The 20,263-nt window shown below is 40.4% G+C and overlaps 1 protein-coding gene across 3 annotated transcripts in view; it reads right to left on the bottom strand.

Moving 5' to 3' along the window:
• Positions 1–19,861, bottom strand: part of LIPH (lipase H) — a 42,422-nt gene extending 22,561 nt beyond the window's left edge. The window contains exons 1-4 of one of the 3 annotated variants that reach the window (XM_076003323.1): positions 19,699–19,861; positions 4,425–4,600; positions 2,968–3,335; positions 936–1,044 (exon numbers count right to left, since the gene is read on the bottom strand). In XM_076003323.1, coding sequence (XP_075859438.1) covers positions 936–1,044; positions 2,968–3,255 — 397 coding nt within the window. In that variant the 5' untranslated portion in view covers positions 3,256–3,335; positions 4,425–4,600; positions 19,699–19,861. Of the gene's footprint in view, positions 1–935; positions 1,045–2,967; positions 3,336–4,424; positions 5,702–19,698 lie in introns of those variants that run through there. The other 2 variants (XM_012749820.2, XM_076003325.1) reach the window with 2 other exon arrangements.
• Positions 19,862–20,263: the final 402 nt, after the last annotated feature.

The following is a 20,263-nucleotide window of genomic DNA, read 5'->3' as shown; positions in this document are numbered from 1 at the left end:
TTGAATCATTTACCTCTTCCCTCCCTCCAGCCACTTTTACCTTTTCAGATTCTCTAGATTTAAAACAGCTCTCTGGGGGCTGGGCATGGTGGCTCACACCTGTAATCCCAGCACTTTTGAGAGGTCAAGGAAGGAAGATCACTTGAGCCCAGGAGTTTGAGACAAGCCTGAGCAATATAGCGAGACCCTGTCCCTACAAAAAAATTTAAAAATTAGCCAGGTGTGGCAGTGAGCACCTGTAGTCCTAGCTACTCAGAAGGCAGGCAGATCACTTGAGCCGAGGAATTTGAGGCTCCAGCGAGCTAGAGGTCTCTGGGAAAGGTGAATGGGAGACGCCTGGAGTCTGAAAGAGACAGCCACCCTCAGCCCGTGACGTGTAGCTGTGGAAAGTTACGAAGCACTAGGCAAGAGATCCTAGCAAAGGAGTCTTTGTTTGGGGTTTGACAGCAGTGTTTCTGAGTATTTCCATTCAGTGCTGGCCTGAAAGCTGATATTTAGTGAGTAAGCCCCAGCCATCAAAATTCCCATTTCATTTTCTTACCATGAGACTCCAGCCATGCTTGGGGACCGAGGTGTATCAGGTCTGTAACTGAAGCTATCCTAGATTCCATGAAAGGAAGGAGGCTGTCTGTTTGGGGCACACAGACCAAATACCCATGGGACACAGCTGTTTTTCTAGCCATAGAGACATAAAGACCCCACCAATCTTTCCTGTGGCATATACAATTGACAATGTGCTTTACTTATATTTTATTAAATAATAACCTGAGGTCAATATTATTATGGTCTTCCTTTTGCACAAGAGGATCTACACTTAGAGAGGTTAAGTAATTGGAAGAGCTGGCTTTGAACCCAAAGAGTTGGATTGCCCGAATAATGCTCCCCCAGGAACACCCTGCCCAGGCCGCCGCCCCGTGCCTGTTCATGGGTCTTACCTGTAATTCTCCCCAGCTGCCCGTCGTACATCTCTCCAACAAACCCGGCTATGTGGGCTCCTAGACTTACTCCAATCATGTAAATGTTGTCAAGAGAAGCTCCGTTTGCCTAGAATGTCAAGAGGTCCGTCATTACAAGTTGTAAGGGGCCAAGGAGTTGACAACATTTGGAGAAATTTCCTAGCTGTTGACTTTGAAGAAATATTTCTAAGCATCTATTATCTCACTTAAAAGTCATAACGCCCCCGCAAAGTAAACACTATTTTGGGGGGAGGGGTGGCAGGGAAGACTTTATTCAAGAACTATTGCAATATGGTTTTGTAGTAGGAGAGAGAGATTCAGCTCATTCTCCTAAATACTATTCTTTGGATTATACAGGAATCATACAGGATCGTAAGGAAACTGAGTCCCAGAATTGAAGTCATCAGCCCCAGGTCAGGCAATTGGTGAGGGAGCAGAGCAGGATTCAAACCAGTCTGGCCAAGTCCAGACCTTTCCAGACTGGGGAGAGGGGCAACAATACATTTTGATGAACTCCCTTAACTTCATACTGGCTCAGTTAAAGAAATCATGATGGAGAGGGAAGTAAAGGAGGAAAGCGTGGACAGAGAGTGGACCACACTGTCCCTATGCTGCTGGGATGGCTTGTCATTAGTCAGTTTAGTATTTACTTTCCTGGGGCTGTGGCTTAGATGGGAAGCTCCTGTAAATCACGTCATCCTTGGCCACAAGGGTTACCAGACCTGACTGCCTCTGAATTGTCCTGATTTCATGTCACTTTTGTTGTTGTTGTTACAAGGGGCATCTCATGAGATAGACCACTAAATAAAATTTAAAGTTTAAGTTTTGCAAGTCTTCTAAAAACATCAATCATCTCATCAGACCACGTGTCTCACTCAGTTTGGATTACCTGGTCACTAAACTTTTGGCAGTCTTAGCAAAAGGAACAGCCAGAGAAGTTGAGGAACCTCTTAGGAGTTTAAACTAGGAAACCCCTAGACTGAATCTTTCCTGCCCATAAGACATCTTTATGTGAGTTAGAAAAAGATGACTGGGCGAGGTGGCTCACGCCTGTAATCCTAGCACTCTGGGAGACTGAGGCAGGTGGATTGTTCGAAGTCAAGAGTTCGAAACCAGCCTGAGCAAGAGTGAGCCCTGTCTCTACTATAAATAGAAAGAAATTAATTGGCCAACTAAAGATATATAGAAAAAAATTAGCTGGGCATGGTGGTGCATGCCTGTAGTCCCAGTTACTCGCGAGGCCGAGGCAGTAGGATTGCTTGAGCCCAGGAGTTTGAGGTTGCTGTAAGCTAGGCTGACGCCACAGCACTCACTCTAGCCTGGCAACAAAGTGAGACTCTGTCTCAAAAAAGAAAAAAGAGGCCGGGCACGGTGACTCACGCCTGTAATCCTAGTACTCTGGGAGGCCGAGGCGGGCAGATTGCTCAAGGTCAGGAGTTAGAAACCAGCCTGAGCAAGAGTGAGACCCCATCTCTACTATAAATAGAAAGAAATTAATTGGCCAACTAATATATATAGAAAAAATTAGCCAGGCATGGTGGTGCATGCCTGTAGTCCCAGTTACTCGGGAGGCTGAGGCAGGAGGATTGCTTGAGCCCAGGAGATTGAGGTTGCTGTGAGCTAGGCTGTCGCCACGGCCCTCACTCTAGCCTGGGCAACAAAGTGAGACTCTGTCTCAAAAAAAAAAAAAAAAAAAAAAGAAAGAAAGAAAGGAAAGAAAAAGATGCCCTTCTTCAATATACTTTGTCGTCATCTGTTAGAAAATTGTCATCCCAAATATATAAATCTACAATGTCTACAATGACTGTGATGATACCTTGGATGGGTGCCCTGTGTAGTGTGCAACCTGTGCAACCATGCCTGCGTGCAGTCCCTACCCCTACCTTCCCTGGGGCTTATTCGTATTTGCAAAATAGTCACCCTGTTCACTGCAGATATCTTTTGACTTTAAACCTTCAGATAATGGGCCAGTTTCAATTTGGCCCTGAATCATCTAAGAGAATTCTCTTACCAACATCTGGTCGATAAATTCCTTCAAGACTACAGCTACGTTTTTGGACTTGCCAGCTGCATGGCTGTATATTACAGTTGTAGCTCCTCGATTCCAATCAACGACAACCACGTTCATGTCTTCTACAAAGAGCAAACCCTCTACTAAGTCCCCTATCCAAACTGGAGGGGAGCCTGTTGGCCTAAATCCATGGACAATGAAGGTGGTTTTCTTGGTCACATTCAAGCTCCCCAAATCTGTGGGGCTGATGGCTTGTGCGCAGGTCAGGTTTTTCCTTGTGTACAGCATCAGCTTCACGTTTAGTCCCGTGCCAACCACTGCACTGTGAAAGCTCAGTCTGGTGAATGAAGGACATGGTTCATCTGTGTCTGAAAATAAAAATTAGACGACATCATGACAGTTCTTTCCTAGGATGGGTTTAAAACAAGAGAGCTGTCCCACGTTTGCCAGAGTTCTTACGTTCCTTATAGCACCTGGCAAGGGGCTGGATCTAGCTGAATGAAGTTGCAAAGTCATACTCGATCCAGAGCCCATGAGTAGTGCCCTCTAGTTTCACCAGGAAAGCGATTCTTCCAAATCCCACCCTCTTTCAAAGTCTAACCCAAAAGTCCCCTCAGTGACGCCTTCTCCAACTCTCCCCGCCATAACCACTGTCCTCCACGCCAGGACTCCCAAAACCCCTTTACGTGCCTTGTGGGCAGCACAATGAAAGCACACTTTCAGGGGTGTGAGTATTTATTTGTTTATTTATTTTGTTTGGAAATTAGGCTGTTATCTTTCTCTTTCCTGGTATCTCAGAAGACCAGATAACAACTCACTTTTAATTTGGTGAGCATGGTGACCCCATTTTGATTTTTAGTCTGATCTACCGGGGCCTACTGCAGGAGTTTAGTATAAAACAATGGCCCCCAATGATTTTTGTTTAACTCTTGGCTATTCCCAAAATTTTTCAATTCTTATGTCTCTTTCAGTGGGTTTCCAGGTTACTATGACTTGTGTTACCAGGCTAACCAATGGATATCTTTTTAAATAAGGTCATTTAACAGTGAAATATGGTTCTTAATCACCATTCTTGCCCCCAAAAAAGACTATCACCAATTGGACTCAAAGACTGTTGATCTATCTTTATTGCCTGAATTACTTGATTTTGAGCACACTGGGAGGCCAAAGCAAGAGGATCACTTGAGCCCAGGAATTTGAGGTTGCTGTAAGCTAGGCTGATGCCACGACACTCTAGCCTGGGCAACAGAGCAAGACTCTGTCTCAAAAAACAAACAAACAAACAAACAAAAACCTATTTGATTTTGATTAGTTTATTTTATAGAGACTACTATAAAGAAGTGTACTTCAGTTTCTTGGTAATTTTTAAATTCAGGAATCACAATTACAGAATATAATTTTACTGTTTTTTTCCACAATATTGTTTTTTAAAAAAATACTTTAAGATAGGGTCTCACTTTTGTCCAGGGTGGTCTCCTGGGCTCAAGCAATCCTCCTTTCTCAGCCTCCCCAGTGGCTGGGACTACAAGCACTCCCGACTGCCTTCAGCTTTGTAGAGCGGCCGGCAGGGTAGAAAGCAAGGAAATCCAGGTCAGAGCTGACGTGACAGCAGCAGGTGGGGCCAGCAGGCTGTCTGGAGGAAGGACAGTTAATGAATCCTAAATGGAAACAAGTTTCTCTTAAGATGCCTTCCTCAAACAGTGTATAATTTAAGTTTTAAAGAAAATTTGTAAAGATAGTACAGAGAGTTTCTGTACATACTTCAGTTTCCTGTAATGTTAACATCTTTCATAACTAAATTACTGTTACCTAAACTGCAGACTTTATTTCAACTTCACCAGTTTTCCTACTCATATCCTTTTTCTTTTCTAGAATCACGTTGCTTTTAGTTGTCATGTATTCTTATTTTCCTTTGGTTTACGGCAGTGTCTCAGTCTGTCCTTGTTTCTCACAGCCATGATGTTACAGAAAGCTTGGCACCTGTCCTCGGGGCTGCATCAGAAGAGCGAGCACAAGTGGTTTGAGAAGGAAAGAGGAGTTTATTAATTTGCTGACAAACGAGGAGGTCAGCAGACTCCTCTGTCAAAGTACCAACGTCCTATTATAAGTATTTATGTACATGTGTCTATCCTACTAGACCACAATCTCCTTAAAATGGGGTCTCATAACCTGTGTATCCCTCACAGTGCCCAGCACAGGGTAGAGGACTCAGTAACTGCTCTGCAACAACAAATAATCCCCAGCTCCAAGCTGGAGATGACCCTTTAGGATACTCAGGAGGAGGCAAGGTGCTCCAGGTGGCCATTCTTTGGGGAGGAAACAGGAAGGTAAGACTGTTAACTTGCAATGGGCCAACAGAAGACGAGAGTCTTCTGAGTTGATGATAATCAACTCAAACAAAAGACGGACACAGAACCTGCGCTTTCCACCTCTCACAAAAATCAGCTCCTACAAATGATTCTTTAATGGTGAAACGATGGTGAAATAATTCTTAAAATAATGGGAAACATCTTTTCTGATTTCCTCCAATAGACATTTAGGAAGCATTTGCTCTGGGCCCCTATTCTCAATGAATCTACATTTGCACACCCAGGAATCGTTCTTCCTTCATTCTGAGTCTTTATCCTGGGGTTGCTGCCCATAATAATCTGGGTCCATTTATTTGAAACTTCTTGCAAAGACTCTGGTACCCAGGAGTGAGTGAAGTTCCAAATAAAACAAGCAAAAAAAAAAAAAAAAAAAAAAAAATCAAACAAGGTTAAAAAGTTAAAGAGGCTTTGAAACCTCTCATCTTAGAAAAGAGGTAGTTCATAATGCACTGCAAACTCATACATTTCTGCTTTTACTCTACGCTATCAAGTAGCATGTGCAGTGAGGCGTGTTCACAATGTAAACATGTTCTCCATCTATTGGCCTCTGTCATTTCCTCTTCCTGTAGCTTGCGTGCTCCTGGGAACATGGCCATGTCTGGTTGCTTGTAGAGTAAGTCCCAGAGCAAATAATTGACTGTTTAATTAGTCATTTTATTGAGCAGGAGGTGTCACGGGATAGGGCTGAGCCTCTCGGTCTCAGCCAGCACTAAAGCTGGGTTTTGTTCCTGGTTGTGCGACTGACTCACCAGGTGGCCTGGGGAGATTATGTCACCTTTCCCTTGCCACCTATCTGCCCAAGAGAGGAATGCTGCAGAAACTGATTCTGAATGAGGTCATACTGGAGAAGAGAGAGATCCCTTTCCCAAGAAGAGGACTATCGAATCGCTATGTCTCTTCATTTTGAGCCAATGAGCAATATTAGGCCCAGTGTGACCTAAGTCACACATCTGAGCCCTTGGAAGGCTCAGAGAGAAGTTGTGAAGTTTTAGGCCAGAGCTGTTTTTCAGCAGCAACTGGCAACTTTGCCATGTATGGAGTGGTTCAACCAACCTCCTTCACTTGCTGATTCTTTACTAGAATCCCTTAAAATGGATAGTTACTGGCCGGGCGCGGTGGCTCACGCTTGTAATCCTAGCACTCTGGGAGGCCGAGGCGGGCGGATTGCTCAAGGTCAGGAGTTCAAAACCAGCCTGAGCGAGACCCCGTCTCTACTATAAAAAATAGAAATAAATTAATTGGCCAACTAATACATATATATATATAAAATTAGCCGGGCATGGTGGCTCGTGCCTGTAGTCCCAGCAACTCGGGAGGCTGAGGCAGTAGGATTGCTTAAACCCAGGAGTTTGAGGTTGCTGTGAGCTAGGCTGACGCCACGGCACTCACTCTAGCCTAGGCAAGAAAGCGAAACTCTGTCTCAAAAAAAAAAAAAAACAAAAAAAAAAAAAAAAAAAATGGATAGTTACTGACACGAAAGAAGACCAAAAAAAAAAAGGATTTTTATTTTTCATTTGCCAGAGCCCTTCTGACCTCACATAACTTTGCATCTCTTTGTTATTTTGGTAATGGCATTGTGCCCTGCAGAAGTCCACTGTAAATATTGAGTAAAAAACAGATTTCCCCTCTGTCAGCACTAAATATTATGAAGGCTTTACATATATTCTCTCTCATCCTCAGAAAGCATGTGCAAGTCACTCAACAAGAGTCTACTCTATCCTAGGTTCTGTGTCAGGTGGCATTTTAGAGGGAGATTAAGGCATTAATAAAATGAGATACACAAAGAAGTATGAAATGACTGTGATATGTGCCATGTAAAAGAGATACAATGTAAAGTGAGAATTTAAATAGGGAGTTTGGCTTGATCTGAGGACCCAGGGTCTTTTTTTCCTCTTACATCATCTGGAAATAATGTCTCTAAATTCGAACAGTGGGGGATTCATTTTAAATAATAAAAGCGTAATAACATCAAAGTATAATGACATCACAGTTAGGCAAATTAAAGTTTCCCAAAGTATTAAGCTTTATTTTCATAGATTTTTGCTTTATTACCTAGACTTAATGTTCCAGGTGTTATGTCTTATTTCATTTTAATGTGCCCCTTTTGCCTTGAATTCTACCAAATATTTTTGCCATACGCATCTTTCCTTTTGTCAGCATTTGCCTAGCATATCTTTATCTACTCTTTTTACCTTATGAATCCCTTTGTTTTTAAAGGATCTGATATGTAAAATCAAGTTGGGTTTTATTTTATAACCCATTTTGAGATCCTTTAAGAAAGATAAGTGAGGCGGGGCGCGGTGGCTCACGCCTGTAATCCTAGCACTCTGGGAGGCCGAGGCGGGCAGATCACTTGAGCTCAGGAGTTTGAGACCAGCCTGAGCAAGAGCGAGACCCTGTCTCTATGATAAATAGAAATAAATTAATTGGCCAACTAAAAATCTATATATATAAAAAAAATAGCCAGGCTCCCCTAGGCTGCTCCCAGCCAATGACTAAGCACTGTGGGGTTACTAGAACCAGGCCAGGCAGGCCATTCCTGCCCCATGTGGGATTCCTCTAACCAGCCATGTTAGCTCAGGGACTATCCACCAATCTGGCTGAAATAGTCTGGGAACTGTGCTGGGGTCCGAGGCTTCTCCTACCTGATCTTCCCTTCCCTGCTGGGGTCTGAGGCTTCTCCTACCTGATCTCTCTTTCCCAGGTGCCAGACCTGCCTCATGGGGCCAAGGCTCTCCCTGCCGCCACCCCCTTTAGCCTTCACTTGCATTCCTGCTAGCAGATCTCTGCCACTTCCAATCCCATCCTGGTCTGCCTCTCAGAGGAGTTGAATGGACACAATTGTATTTAACAATGTAATGCTGCATTTTCTGGTTTTAGTGCCTTCTATGTTCCCTATCTTTGGCTGTATGGATTGTCCTCTTTTTCTTTTTAGGGTTTTTTTAATTTATGTATTCTTTCTCATATTGGGAACTTTACAACCTGTTTTAATTCTTCTGGTGTTTATCATTTATCTATATAGGTATTTTTTTGAGACAGGGTCTCCCTCTGTTGCCCAGGTTAGAGTGAAGTGGCCTCATTATAGCTTACTACAACTTCAAACTCCTGGGCTCAAGCAATTCTCCCTCCTCAGCCTCCCAAGTAGCTGTGACTATAGATGCACACCACCATGCCTGGCTAATTTTTTCTTTTTTTGTAGAGGCAGGGGTCTCGCTATATTGCCCAAGCTGGTCTCAAATTCCTGGCCTCAAGTGCTCCTCCAGCCTCGGCCTACCAAAGTGCTGGGATTACAGGCATGAGCCACCATACCTGGCTATCTCTATAACTTTATATGAAATACTTAAAATTCTATTTCATAGGATGTGAATGTGTGGACTGTATGCCAGGAGTAGGCTACAGGCAGAACTGCTGCATACATAAGTATATTTATTCAGACTTAAACTATTCACCAACGTACAACCCCCAGCAAGGATATGGGGGACACTTAGAAACTGTACTTCAGACTGTCGCGGAGCGTGTTGCTCCTTTCTGCCACGTGTCCCGATGCTGATCTTTGTCAGAACAGTTCTTTCCTAACTGTGCTCTAGTCCTGGCTTTAGTTCCTTGAGTATCTAATGAGATTCTGTTACAAATGATGAGTATAAGTATTAGCATACTTAATACTTCTCTCCACTAATTGGATTTCTACCTCTTGATTTTTATTACTTATAAAATTATTTTTAGCTCATCTGGTGATTTCTTTTATAGTTTGGAAATAAATATTGAAGTCTCTTTGTATTGATGTATCAATCACAGTTTCTGTTCTACTAAATCTGTTCTATTTATTCATTCTCTGCCGAGAAAAATGCGAAAGTTAATACACCTGTATTTCCTCTCAAATTCTCCTTGAGCCCTCCTTTCTTCGTTACATACACATACACTCACACAAATATATACATTTTTCCCATTGTCAAAGTATAGTCAATTCTCACTATTTGTGGCTTCCATATTTATGAATGTATTTGTAGCCCACAAATCAGTATTTGAGGTGCCTTTTTGGTCATTCATGGACATGTGCAGAGTGGCAAAGCATTGGACTCGCTGACATGCACACTCTCAGCTGAGATCAAGCAAAGCAACACTCTGCTTCTTTGTTTCAGCTCTCATGCTCTACACAAATGTCCTTGTCCTTTTCATGGTCACTTAGTGATGGTCATTTAGTGCCATGTTTTCTGCTCCCAGTGCTTTCTCTTAATTATTTCACTGCTTAAAATGTTGCCAAACATAGTGCTGAGGTTCTGTCTAGTGTTTCTAAGCATAAGAAGGCTGTCATACGCGGTGGCTCACGCCTATAATCCTAGCACTCTGGGAGGCCGAAGCGGGTGGATTGCTCAAGGTCAGGAGTTTGAAACCAGCCTGAGCAAGAGTGAGTCCTCGTCTCTACTATAAATAGAAAGAAATTAATTGGCCAACTAACATACATATAAAAAAAAAATTAGCCGGGCATGGTGGTACATGCCTGTAGTCCCAGCTACTCAGGAGGCTGAGGCAGGAGGATTGCTTGAGCCCAGGAGTTTGAGGTTGCTGTGAGCTAGGCTGATGCCATGGCACTCACTCTAGCCTTGGCAACAAAGTGAGACTCTGTCTCAAAAAAAAAAAAAAAAAAAAAAGAAGAAGAAGAAGAAGGCTGTCATGTGCCTTATGGAGGCAAGGAATGTGTTAGGTAAGCTTTGTTCAGGCATGAGTTATAGTGCTGTTGGCCATAAATCCAACATTAATGAAGCAACAATTTATATTAAATTAGGTATCTTTAAACAAAAACACACAGAAAGATATGTTTTGATTGCTTGACAAAAATATTGTTACCAGAGGCTTACAGAAACCTAACCTTATATTTCCCCTGGGAGCAATGGTTCAGGATTTGCTAATTTAATGTTTGAGGCCACTCTATAGAGCATAACTGCCATGGATAATGAGAATGGGCTGTATATAAAAGTCATCTTTTGGAATCATGTTTTCCCAGTTATGTAGTTTTAATTCTATAATGTTCATGCTCATTGCTCATAACTGTGAGTTCGTTTCTTCCTAGGCTTCTATCTTCACCCCTAAGTGACTGGCTCTTGCTGTCTTTTCAAGGAGCGCTGATGATTAATATAATTCCTAAGTTCATTCATATCTGGAAATGATATCTTTAGCGTAAAGGATGACTTGGCTTTGAACATTCTTCCCTTCGGGAACTATCAATATTATTCTACTTTCTTCTTGTATTGAATTATACTCTAGAGCATTTTCTTCCTTATATGTTACTTGCTTTTTTCCTACCACAAGCCTGAGATATTGTTTCCTTAGTCTAGAATAACTTCCCTCACTAGTGTAGAAGCTCCAGGATAATTGATCATTTTTTCTGTTTGATCCATTCTATTCCCAGTGCCAAGAACAGAGGCTGGTTCAGAGTTGTCATCAATAAAAGTTACCTGAATATCAACTTATTATTCAACCATTCAGAATGATCCATATGGATACTACAAAGAATATATGATGCAACATATAAAATAAATGGAATATGAAATGTACTATGGTTAAAAGTGTGTTAAAATATGACCACAGGTGACAAGGCCTGGAAAATAATATGCAAAGAAAAATGAGTTATGCATTTCACTTGTGATAGTCATTGTTTAAAATTTCCCCCCAGAATTAATCACATTTTAAAAAGGAAGCATTAGGCCGGGCGCGGTGGCTCACGCCTGTAATCCTAGCTCTCTGGGAGGCCGAGGCGGGCGGATTGCTCGAGGTCAGGAGTTCGAAACCAGCCTGAGCAAGAGCGAGACCCCGTCTCTACTATAAATAGAAAGAAATTAATTGGCCAACTAACATATATACAAAAAATTAGCCGGGCATGGTGGCGAATGCCTGTAGTCCCAGCTACTTGGGAGGCTGAGGCAGGAGGATTGCTTGAGCCAGGAGTTTGAGGTTGCTGTGAGCTAGGCTGACGCCATGGCACTCACTCTAGCCTGGGTAACAAAGCGAGACTCTGTCTCAAAAAAAAAAAAAATAAATAAAAAGGAAGCATTAAATTTATCTTATCTTAGGCCATGTTACAAATAAGCTTAAGACCTTGAGGGCAGGTATTGTGTTATTCTTTTGTCCAGTATTGTGTCCCCAGCCCCTAGCACAGAAATCTGGGGTCTTTTTGTTAGACCCCAAATTCCCAGGCAATTTTGAGAGTGTGAATATACTAGATATTTGTGAATAGCAAATGTGTTAAATGTCTTCATTCACATAAATATAGTTCAAGTTCTAATTTGTGTGAGTATTTCTAAAGTGATCCACTACTGGTATGCCTTCAGAAGGCAAACTTCTTTTGGGTTATTTGGTTCTGTTACAAAGTCAAAGTTGCTCAGAGGAAGTATTAACAGAAGCAAACTTCTTTGGGGTTATTTCGTTCTGTTACAAAGTCAAAGTTGCTCAGAGCGAAGTATTAACAGAGTACAACCAAGTAACCACAGAACACGTTAAACTGGTTTTGAAAGCTTAACCTCTTCTATTAGAGTTTATCTGAAACGGGAGAAATTTTGCCTGTCCTTTTCAGACTACTTTGAAATTCAATTAACTCTGAAATGCCGTTTCCTGTTGACAATTGGAAAATTACAACTGGATGGTGGATGTCTCCAATATTCTTTGATGAGGAATTCAACTTGTATTTAGAGCAGGCATGATTATCATTTATTGCCTTCCCTCTCTTAAATTAAAAGAAAGGTATCCAAGTAGGATGTCAGGGCAATCTGGCTATAATTTCTTTAGCAACAGCATATTTGTGCCTGAGACATTTTGTGGTAATCTAATGCATGCTGGCCCGCAGGCCTAATCTGGCCGTGCCCATATTTATAGTGTCCATGGCTGCTTCCCTGCTGTAAAGGCAGACTTGAGTGGTTACAACGATGGCCTCTACAGCTGAACTATTACTATCTGGCTTTTTACAGAAAATGTTTGCCAACCTTTGGTCTCATGTCTTAAACAAAACTACAACACGAATTTAGAAAAAGCATGAGTTTTGGAGGCAGACCTAGGTTTCAGGTCCAACTCTACTGCCTACTAGCTATGTGACCTCTGGAAATTAATTGCCTAACCTCTCTGGCCCTCAGTTTTGCAACTGTAAAATAATCCTAATAATGCTGATCCGTTAGTCGGTGCTACTCAGAGGCATACTGAACCTGAAGCAGAAGAAAAAACGTGCATCCTTATATATACCTATCAAAATATATCCTCCCATGTTTTGAAACAAGTAGGAAAAGTTCACAAAAGTTTTACAAACAAAAAACATGGCTATATGGTAAAGCCCAAGCCCCATGTTATTCAGTCTTCTCATACACCACTGTCAACCCTCATTAACTGCCTAGTAAGGAAGTGAAGAAGGCATGGCCCCAGGAACAAGGAAAAGCCAGCAGATTAGAAAGGAGAACACAGGGTTATAAAATAAACAGCAGCCTATCTTTATGGAAAATATTGATATTTTCTTCATTATAGATTTATTGCAATGATTTCAATTTTTTTAAATGTTGCATTAAAATATTCACCTTGACGACTGTTTCAGTGCCCCTCACCACCCTTAAATTTTACACCTGGTGAGTACCTCATCACCTCACCTTAATCCTAGCCCTGCTATGAGAATTAGAGATAATGTCCATGAGGTATCTAGAGCACCACCTGGTACATAGTAGATGCCAGAAAATAGGTAATTGTTGATTATGTTGATAATAAATTGGGAAAATAGTATTTACCTCACATGGTTGTTATGAAGACTAAATAAAGTAATATAAATTGCTTAGCATGAAATTTGATATATAATAGCTGTTCAACAAATATATCATTTTAGTTTCCTTGATTCAACTAAGGATACATAAAGCTATATTGGCCGATGCTCAAGTGACAATGCATTTTCCTGGCCAGAGACTAAGAGTTAGAAACATGGGTTTGGTCCTGGCTCTGTTACTAACAAGATTAAAAAAGTGAACCACTATTTTTCTCGTACTAAAATGAGAGGGTGGTTTCTCATTCCCTAAATTTAGCTAATCTCTAGCATTGCTTTTGGACACAAAATTTTGAGATCTGGGAGCTAGCTGATTTGAAAGGATAAGAGGCTTCTTCTACTCAGGAAAACAAATTTGCAAGGCAATCTTACTAATCCAAGGCAATAACTCACACCTAAAAAAATAAATACAGGCCGGGCGCGGTGGCTCACGCCTGTAATCCTAGCACTCTGGGAGGCCGAGGCAGGCGGATTGCTCAAGGTCAGGAGTTCAAAACCAGCCTGAGCAAGAGCGAGACCCCGTCTCTACTATAAATAGAAAGAAATTAATTGGCCAACTGATATATATATATAAAAAATTAGCCGGGCATGGTGGCGCATGCCTGTAGTCCCAGCTACTCGGGAGGCTGAGGCAGAAGGATCGCTCGAGCCCAGGAGTTTGAGGTTGCTGTGAGCTAGGCTGACGCCACGGCACTCACTCTAGCCTGGGCAACAAAGCGAGACTCTGTCTCAAAAAAAAAAAAAAAAAAAAAAAAAAAAAAAAAAAATAAATACAGCAGGAAATTAAAAATTTTTTGGTAAGAGCTTGGCCAAAAAAAATTTTTTTTAATTAAAAGACATGAAAATAACCATATTTTACTCTTGTAATTAGAATGCTAATTAGATAGGTATTTTGTCACCTTTATGTCAAATATATTTTTGCCTAATAAAATATCCTTAAATTAATAAACATGGTTCCACATGCTACAAGGATGAATCTTGAAAACATTATAAGTGAAAGAAGCCAGTCACAAAAGATTGCATATTATATAATTCCCTTCTTATGAAATGTCCAGAATAGAGAAATCTACAGAGAAAGAAAGTAGTTTAGTGGTTGCTTAGGGTTTGGGGTGGGTGGGTGCTGGGGAGAGATAGGAAATGTGGTAGGATAGCTAAAGGGTACTGGGTTCCTTTTGGAAGTTATGAAAATGTTCTAAATTGACTGGTGATGATTGCACCTATCTGTGAATATATTAAAAATCACTGAATTGTACACTCTAAATGGGTGGATCATATGTGAATTGCATCTCTTTAATAAAGCTGTTAAAAATGGTTCTATGATTAATTTCACAATTTTATGGAAAGACCAGAGTGAAAATATGGAAAGTCTTTTCATTGTGATGGAGGCAGAAGTTTCTCTTTTTCTGTCAAAATAGAACCAGGCTCCCAGTTTCCCAATTCGCTTTCTTTCCCCTTGGAGCCTGAAGCTGATGGACCTCCATTTTCTACCACTGAAGGTTAAATAAAGGCCCCACCTCGGCCAGTCTGTTGAGGTGGGGTTTCTCAGCTGCTCCTGTGCAAAGTAAACCAATCTTATTTTCAAACCTAGTGACTAAATATAGCTGTCATTTTGTTTTATCTTTGCCAGTGAAAACTGGGTTGGATAGATGTTTGTTTTCTCAGATTAATCCCAGGATAGAAAAGTGTGATTCCCTGAAACAAGACTGTCACTGACAACTCCACGCCGCTTCTGATGAAACTTCCAACGGATCCTTTTACTCAGTGTCTTAGCAAGACGCACCCCACAGAAGCTAAACAAAGCTGCCCATGCTGTCTCAGCATCAGCTCCACTCTAGCTTTTTAGCTTCTACCTGCTTTTGGAGGAACTAGTTTAATTTCCCACATTTCAGATTGGGGGAAAACCTCTTCAAAGACAGGAGACTCCTTGTTCACATTCAAAGAGGCATCTGTGAAAAGAGAAGATGGAACTGTAGATGGAAATAACCCACTGATGAAGCAATTATGAATGTGGGCAAGAGGAGAGGAAGTTCTGAGGGTCAATAAACAAAGGTGGGTTCACTTTAAACTCTCGATATGGCTGTCAGTTTATTGTTTTAAATGAAGGTTTCAGGCCTGCTTGGTAGCTCACGCCTGTAATCCTACCACTCTGGGAGGCCAAGGCAGGAGGATCGCTTGAACTCGGGAGTTTGAGACCAGCCTGAGCAAGAACAAGACCCCGTCTCTACTAAAAAAAAAAATAGAAAAATTAGCCAGGTAGTGTAGCATGCATCTGTAGTCCCAGCTACTTAGGAGTCTGAGGCAGAAGGATTGATCGACCCCAGGAATTTGAGGTTGCAGTGAACTATGATGATGCCACCGTACTCTACCCAGGGCAACAGAGCAAGAAAATGTCTTTTTTAAAAAATGAAAGTTTTAGTTTACCTCAGATCAGACCAATGGTTGGTGTAGTTTCCTTCAACCCCTTAGTCGACTAACCTACAAACCCAAGTGAGAGATGGGATATTCCACTTAATTTAACCTTGATGCACGGTTTCCAGTCAGTAAGTAAAACATCCCTGACTCAGACTTTGTTTTTATTTTCAGTTTGGGGTACTAAGGCATGCTCAAGCTATTGTTTCCCCCATCCCCAGACATGACACAGATGTGTATTAACGTCTTTAGAACAGCGGTCCATGGTCAGGTTTACTGACTCCATGCTGCCCTAAAATATTTACTGAGATGCAAATCAACATTGAGAGATACATTTTCAAGTGTTCTGCATGCTGGGCCATGGATATCAGTCAGTATGGGATACAAGCTAACCCCAAGTTGATACAGCCAGAATGTTTCCAGTAACTCATGCTTGAGCACATTTTTATGCTTGTCTAAAAACACTGTTCTGAAGGCCAAGAAATAAAAATCTAAAGAGATTTTAAATTTTAGGCCAGAAACTTTGCCTTGGAAGTATTAGAAAACAAGTTGGATACCTACTTCTTAAGAGAGTAGAAGGGGCCAGGTCTGGTGGCTCATGCCTGTAATCCCAGCACTTTAGGAGGCCAAAGGGAGGATCTTTTGAGCCCAGGCATTGGAGACCAGCCTGGGCAACATAGCAAGACTCTATCTCTATTAAAAAATCTAAAATATTAGCTGGGTGTGGTAGCAGGCACCTGAAGTCCCAGCTACTTGGGAGGCTGAGGCAAGAGGACTGCTTGAGCCCAGAAGTGTGAGGTTACAGTAAGCTATGATTATGCCACTATACTCCAGCCTGAGCAACACAGCAAGAACCTGTTTCAAAAGAGAGAGAGAGAGAGAAAGAGAGAAATAGAGAGGCAGAAGGGGGAGGTGATATGTCACTGCCATGAAATTGTATTAAGATTTATAAATCTGAAAAGTAACTCAGTTTGTATTTTTTATGCAGAGGACAACACTGAATTTAGCATTAAAAACTCATCCTGAGCCAGATTATGAAGGGATCACAGTTGGCCAGAGTCAAACCTGGTAGAACATTTCTTGTTTCTCTTACTCTGGGCAGAAACAGGCAAGAACCATATGGGCAGAATGCCCTCTTGATTGTAAGTACACATCTACTTTTAACCACCAGCTGTATTTCTTTAGGATACAACCGAGAAAACAAATGAGATGCCAGATTTACTCACTCTTATTTCTTAATCATGTACATAAATATGCACATTCACACCCCCTCACTCACCTTTGCCAACACATTACAGAAAGATGAGTCAGACACACACATGCATAGTTCTAAATCATTTGAAAGGATGTCCAATGTCTCAGGAAATAATTCTCTGTGTTTTTGGCGCTAAGTTATTTTCTCCACGAAAATATCTACCTAGTTTTATGCAGTTGCCGTAGGCCAAAATTTTGTTCACAGAGTAGCTTTTAAAAATACTTATGAAAAATAGCCCTTAATTTAGAACAACATAAACCTGTGTTCCTTGCACCACCTGCAGCTAAAAAATCTTGAGGGCTTGTCAAAAATGCAGATTCCAGGCTGGTTGCAGTGGCATATGCCTGTAGTCCCCGCTACTCAGGAGGCTGCAGTGCACTGTGATCTATGATTGCACCTGTGAATAGCCACTGCACTCCAGCCTGGGCAACACAGCAAGACTCTATCTCTAAAAAAATGTTTTTAAAAAAATGCAGATTCCAAGATCTCACTCAAGACTCACTAAGTGTGGATGTTTTGGGGTGGAGTCTCTGCATTTTAAACAACCCCCCCTCCCCTAGGTGAATCTAGTGCACTTCAGAATTTGCTAGCCATTGCTTTGTTCATTGGTAAGATTATTATTATTACTATTTTGAGACAGTGTCTAGCTCTATTGCCCAGGCTAGAGTGCTGTGGCATCAGCCTAGCTCATAGCAACTTCAAAATCTTGGGCTCAAGGGATCCTCCTGTCTCAGCCTTCTGGGTAGCTGGGACAACAGGCATGAGCCACCATGTCAGCCCACTGGTAAGATTATGGCCAAAATTCCTAACATGATTTTATGAAGATCAGAACAACAAAACAAAGATCTCTGAAAGTGAATGACTTAAATCGTTGGCATTTCTGAATCCCATCTTAATACTTGCTAATTTTGGATTCCAAACAAACAAAAAGTCAATGTATTTATGCTTAACAATTTCCGCTATCAGATGCATATTATTCATCGCTCTCCTCCATGAAAGTTCCAAGTTCATGGTTTTTTTTTTTTTTTTTTTTTTTTTTTGAGACAGAGTCTCGCTTTGTTTTCCAGGCTAGAGTGTGAGTGCCGTGGCGTCAGCCTAGCTCACAGCAACCTCAAACTCCTGGGCTCAAGCGATCCTCCTGCCTCAGCCTCCCGAGTAGCTGGGACTACAGGCATGCGCCACCATGCCCGGCTAATTTTTTTTTATATATATATCAGTTGGCCAATTAATTTCTTTCTATTTATAGTAGAGACGGGGTCTCGCTCTTGCTCAGGCTGGTTTTGAACTCCTGACCTTGAGCAATCCGCCCGCCTCGGCCTCCCAAGAGCTAGGATTACAGGCGTGAGCCACAGCGCCCGGCCTAAGTTCATGGTTTTGAAAATACTGATAAATTTAGATTTAGCTTGCAGGTATAATTATGTTTTTTTCCTTCTAGCTACAGAAGTTTACTGTTGTGTCTCTATCTGCTTAGATTCTATCATGCATGCATCACTGAGTCTTCTAGAATCATATAAAACTAGACTTTACTTATGAGAAGATGTTCAGTAATAACGCAGGTCGAAAAAATTAAGTTGCCATTTTCCAACTTTGTAAATAGAGATATATAATGGGAGACTGGAGCAAAAGACCCACAAATCATCATCGGGCTTGTGCGTTAGGGTTGGCTCCCACCCCCTACATATATCTCTAAGTTTATGTTCATTTTTAAAATTTAAAAATGATAATAAATACACACTTTAAATGTTAACTCAGTTTGAAATATAATCATTAGCATGATTTTAACTTACTAGTAAATCAACTTTAAAAGCATATATTAAGAAAAATTTATTTATAGGCCTGAAATTCTAATACAATTATTTTAATTTTTCCATTTCTCTTCTAAACTTTACTCATGGGCATACATGCATGATTTTAGCACAGCTGTAATTATAGTCTATCTACAAATTTGAGTTTTACTTTTTCTACTTTGCATTATTTTATAAATATGTTTGCACATTTCTGCATATCATCAGAATTACTTTAATGGCTATTGTTTTAAAAATTAAGTTGATATACTGTCCTTTATCCATTCCTATATGTATGAACATTTCTGTTGTATAAAATTTTAAGTTATTACAGGTAACATAGTTAGACTTATCTGTTTTCGAAGATTTTTTTCTTTTAAAAGTTATTCATTTAGAATAAATTCCTAGCAATGGTTTTACTAGTTCAAAGAACATGAACATTTTTACACTCTTAATATTATACATAACATATTTCCCCGTTGCTCTTCAAAAAAATTATTACCACAGCTATGTGAAAAAGGACTGGATTCCTAAGAAGGCTGAGAAATGGATTCCTAAAAATTTTTTGATCATTTCACTTTATTTTTGTTACTTTACCAGGTATATTAGTATTTTAATTTTGATTTCTTTATTATGATTAATAATTTTTAAATTATCAATATGCCAGGAACCATTTCAAGGAGTTTATGTATAAAATTATGTTTTAGTATAAGAATAATTTAAATAAATCCTCAATGTATTAAAGTATAAAACCCCACCTTCTATATATTAGATATCATAAAATAAACTTTTAAATTTCCAGAAAAATAGTGACCTCATTTCATAGAAGTGGAAAGGCACAGAAAATTTAGCTATGAATGAAAAGACTATTCTATAGTCTAGATTTTTCAGTATATTTGATTTTTGTACATAAAAAAATTTATTCAAAGAAATAATAGCTTCTTTTATCATTGAGAAAAATTTTTTTTCAGGATTAGAAAGTTCATTTAGCCTATATCTTCTTTCTTTAAAAATGACTGTACAGAACTTAAAAAGTTCCCTGAAGGAACTAGGATGATAAAATGCAAAATGATACTACTAATAATACTTTAAAAGTAATTTTAAAAAATCATTCAGTAAATGACCTACCTGAGCGCACCAAGCACATCAAACTGATGAACAAATACAATTTCAGCATGTGGAAACTAGACAGAATGTGTGTCACATTCACAAGAAGAATGATTTACTTCGCCGAGCCTTAAGAGTTTCCACCGTGCACAGCGAGCTCAAACAACTAATCCAGAGGTGTGGTGACAACAGGAAGTTCCCTAGGTACTGACTGCAGGCAGTCTCAACCCTTTCAGGATCTTTGACTCCGCCTCTTCTCAATAAAAGGTCAGTCACTGTCTACCTTACACAATTTTGTGCATATCTTAGTATTACAGTTTGTATTTGCAGAATGACGAGTTCAAAATAGTTTCATTCTTTGTGGGCGTTTTATTAGTTGTTTGGCTTGGTGTGTTGAAATCAAGTGTGATTTGAGATCTTTTCCTTCCTTGTTCTTGTGAATGAAATAACAAATCCAGTTAGTATTCTGTTGGCCTGTATATACAAAACCACTTTTTATGTTAATTAATTCTTAATAGGGCAGTCTTCAGATTTTATTAAAGAACATTTTATCTATATTTGCCAAAATATATCTACGCTTCAGATC

Source organism: Microcebus murinus, chromosome 1, assembly GCF_040939455.1.
Source record: "Microcebus murinus isolate Inina chromosome 1, M.murinus_Inina_mat1.0, whole genome shotgun sequence".
Classification (NCBI taxonomy): Eukaryota; Metazoa; Chordata; class Mammalia; order Primates; family Cheirogaleidae; genus Microcebus; species Microcebus murinus.
Note: the sequence above shows the minus strand (reverse complement) of the source record. Positions and strands in the feature narration are given on the sequence as shown.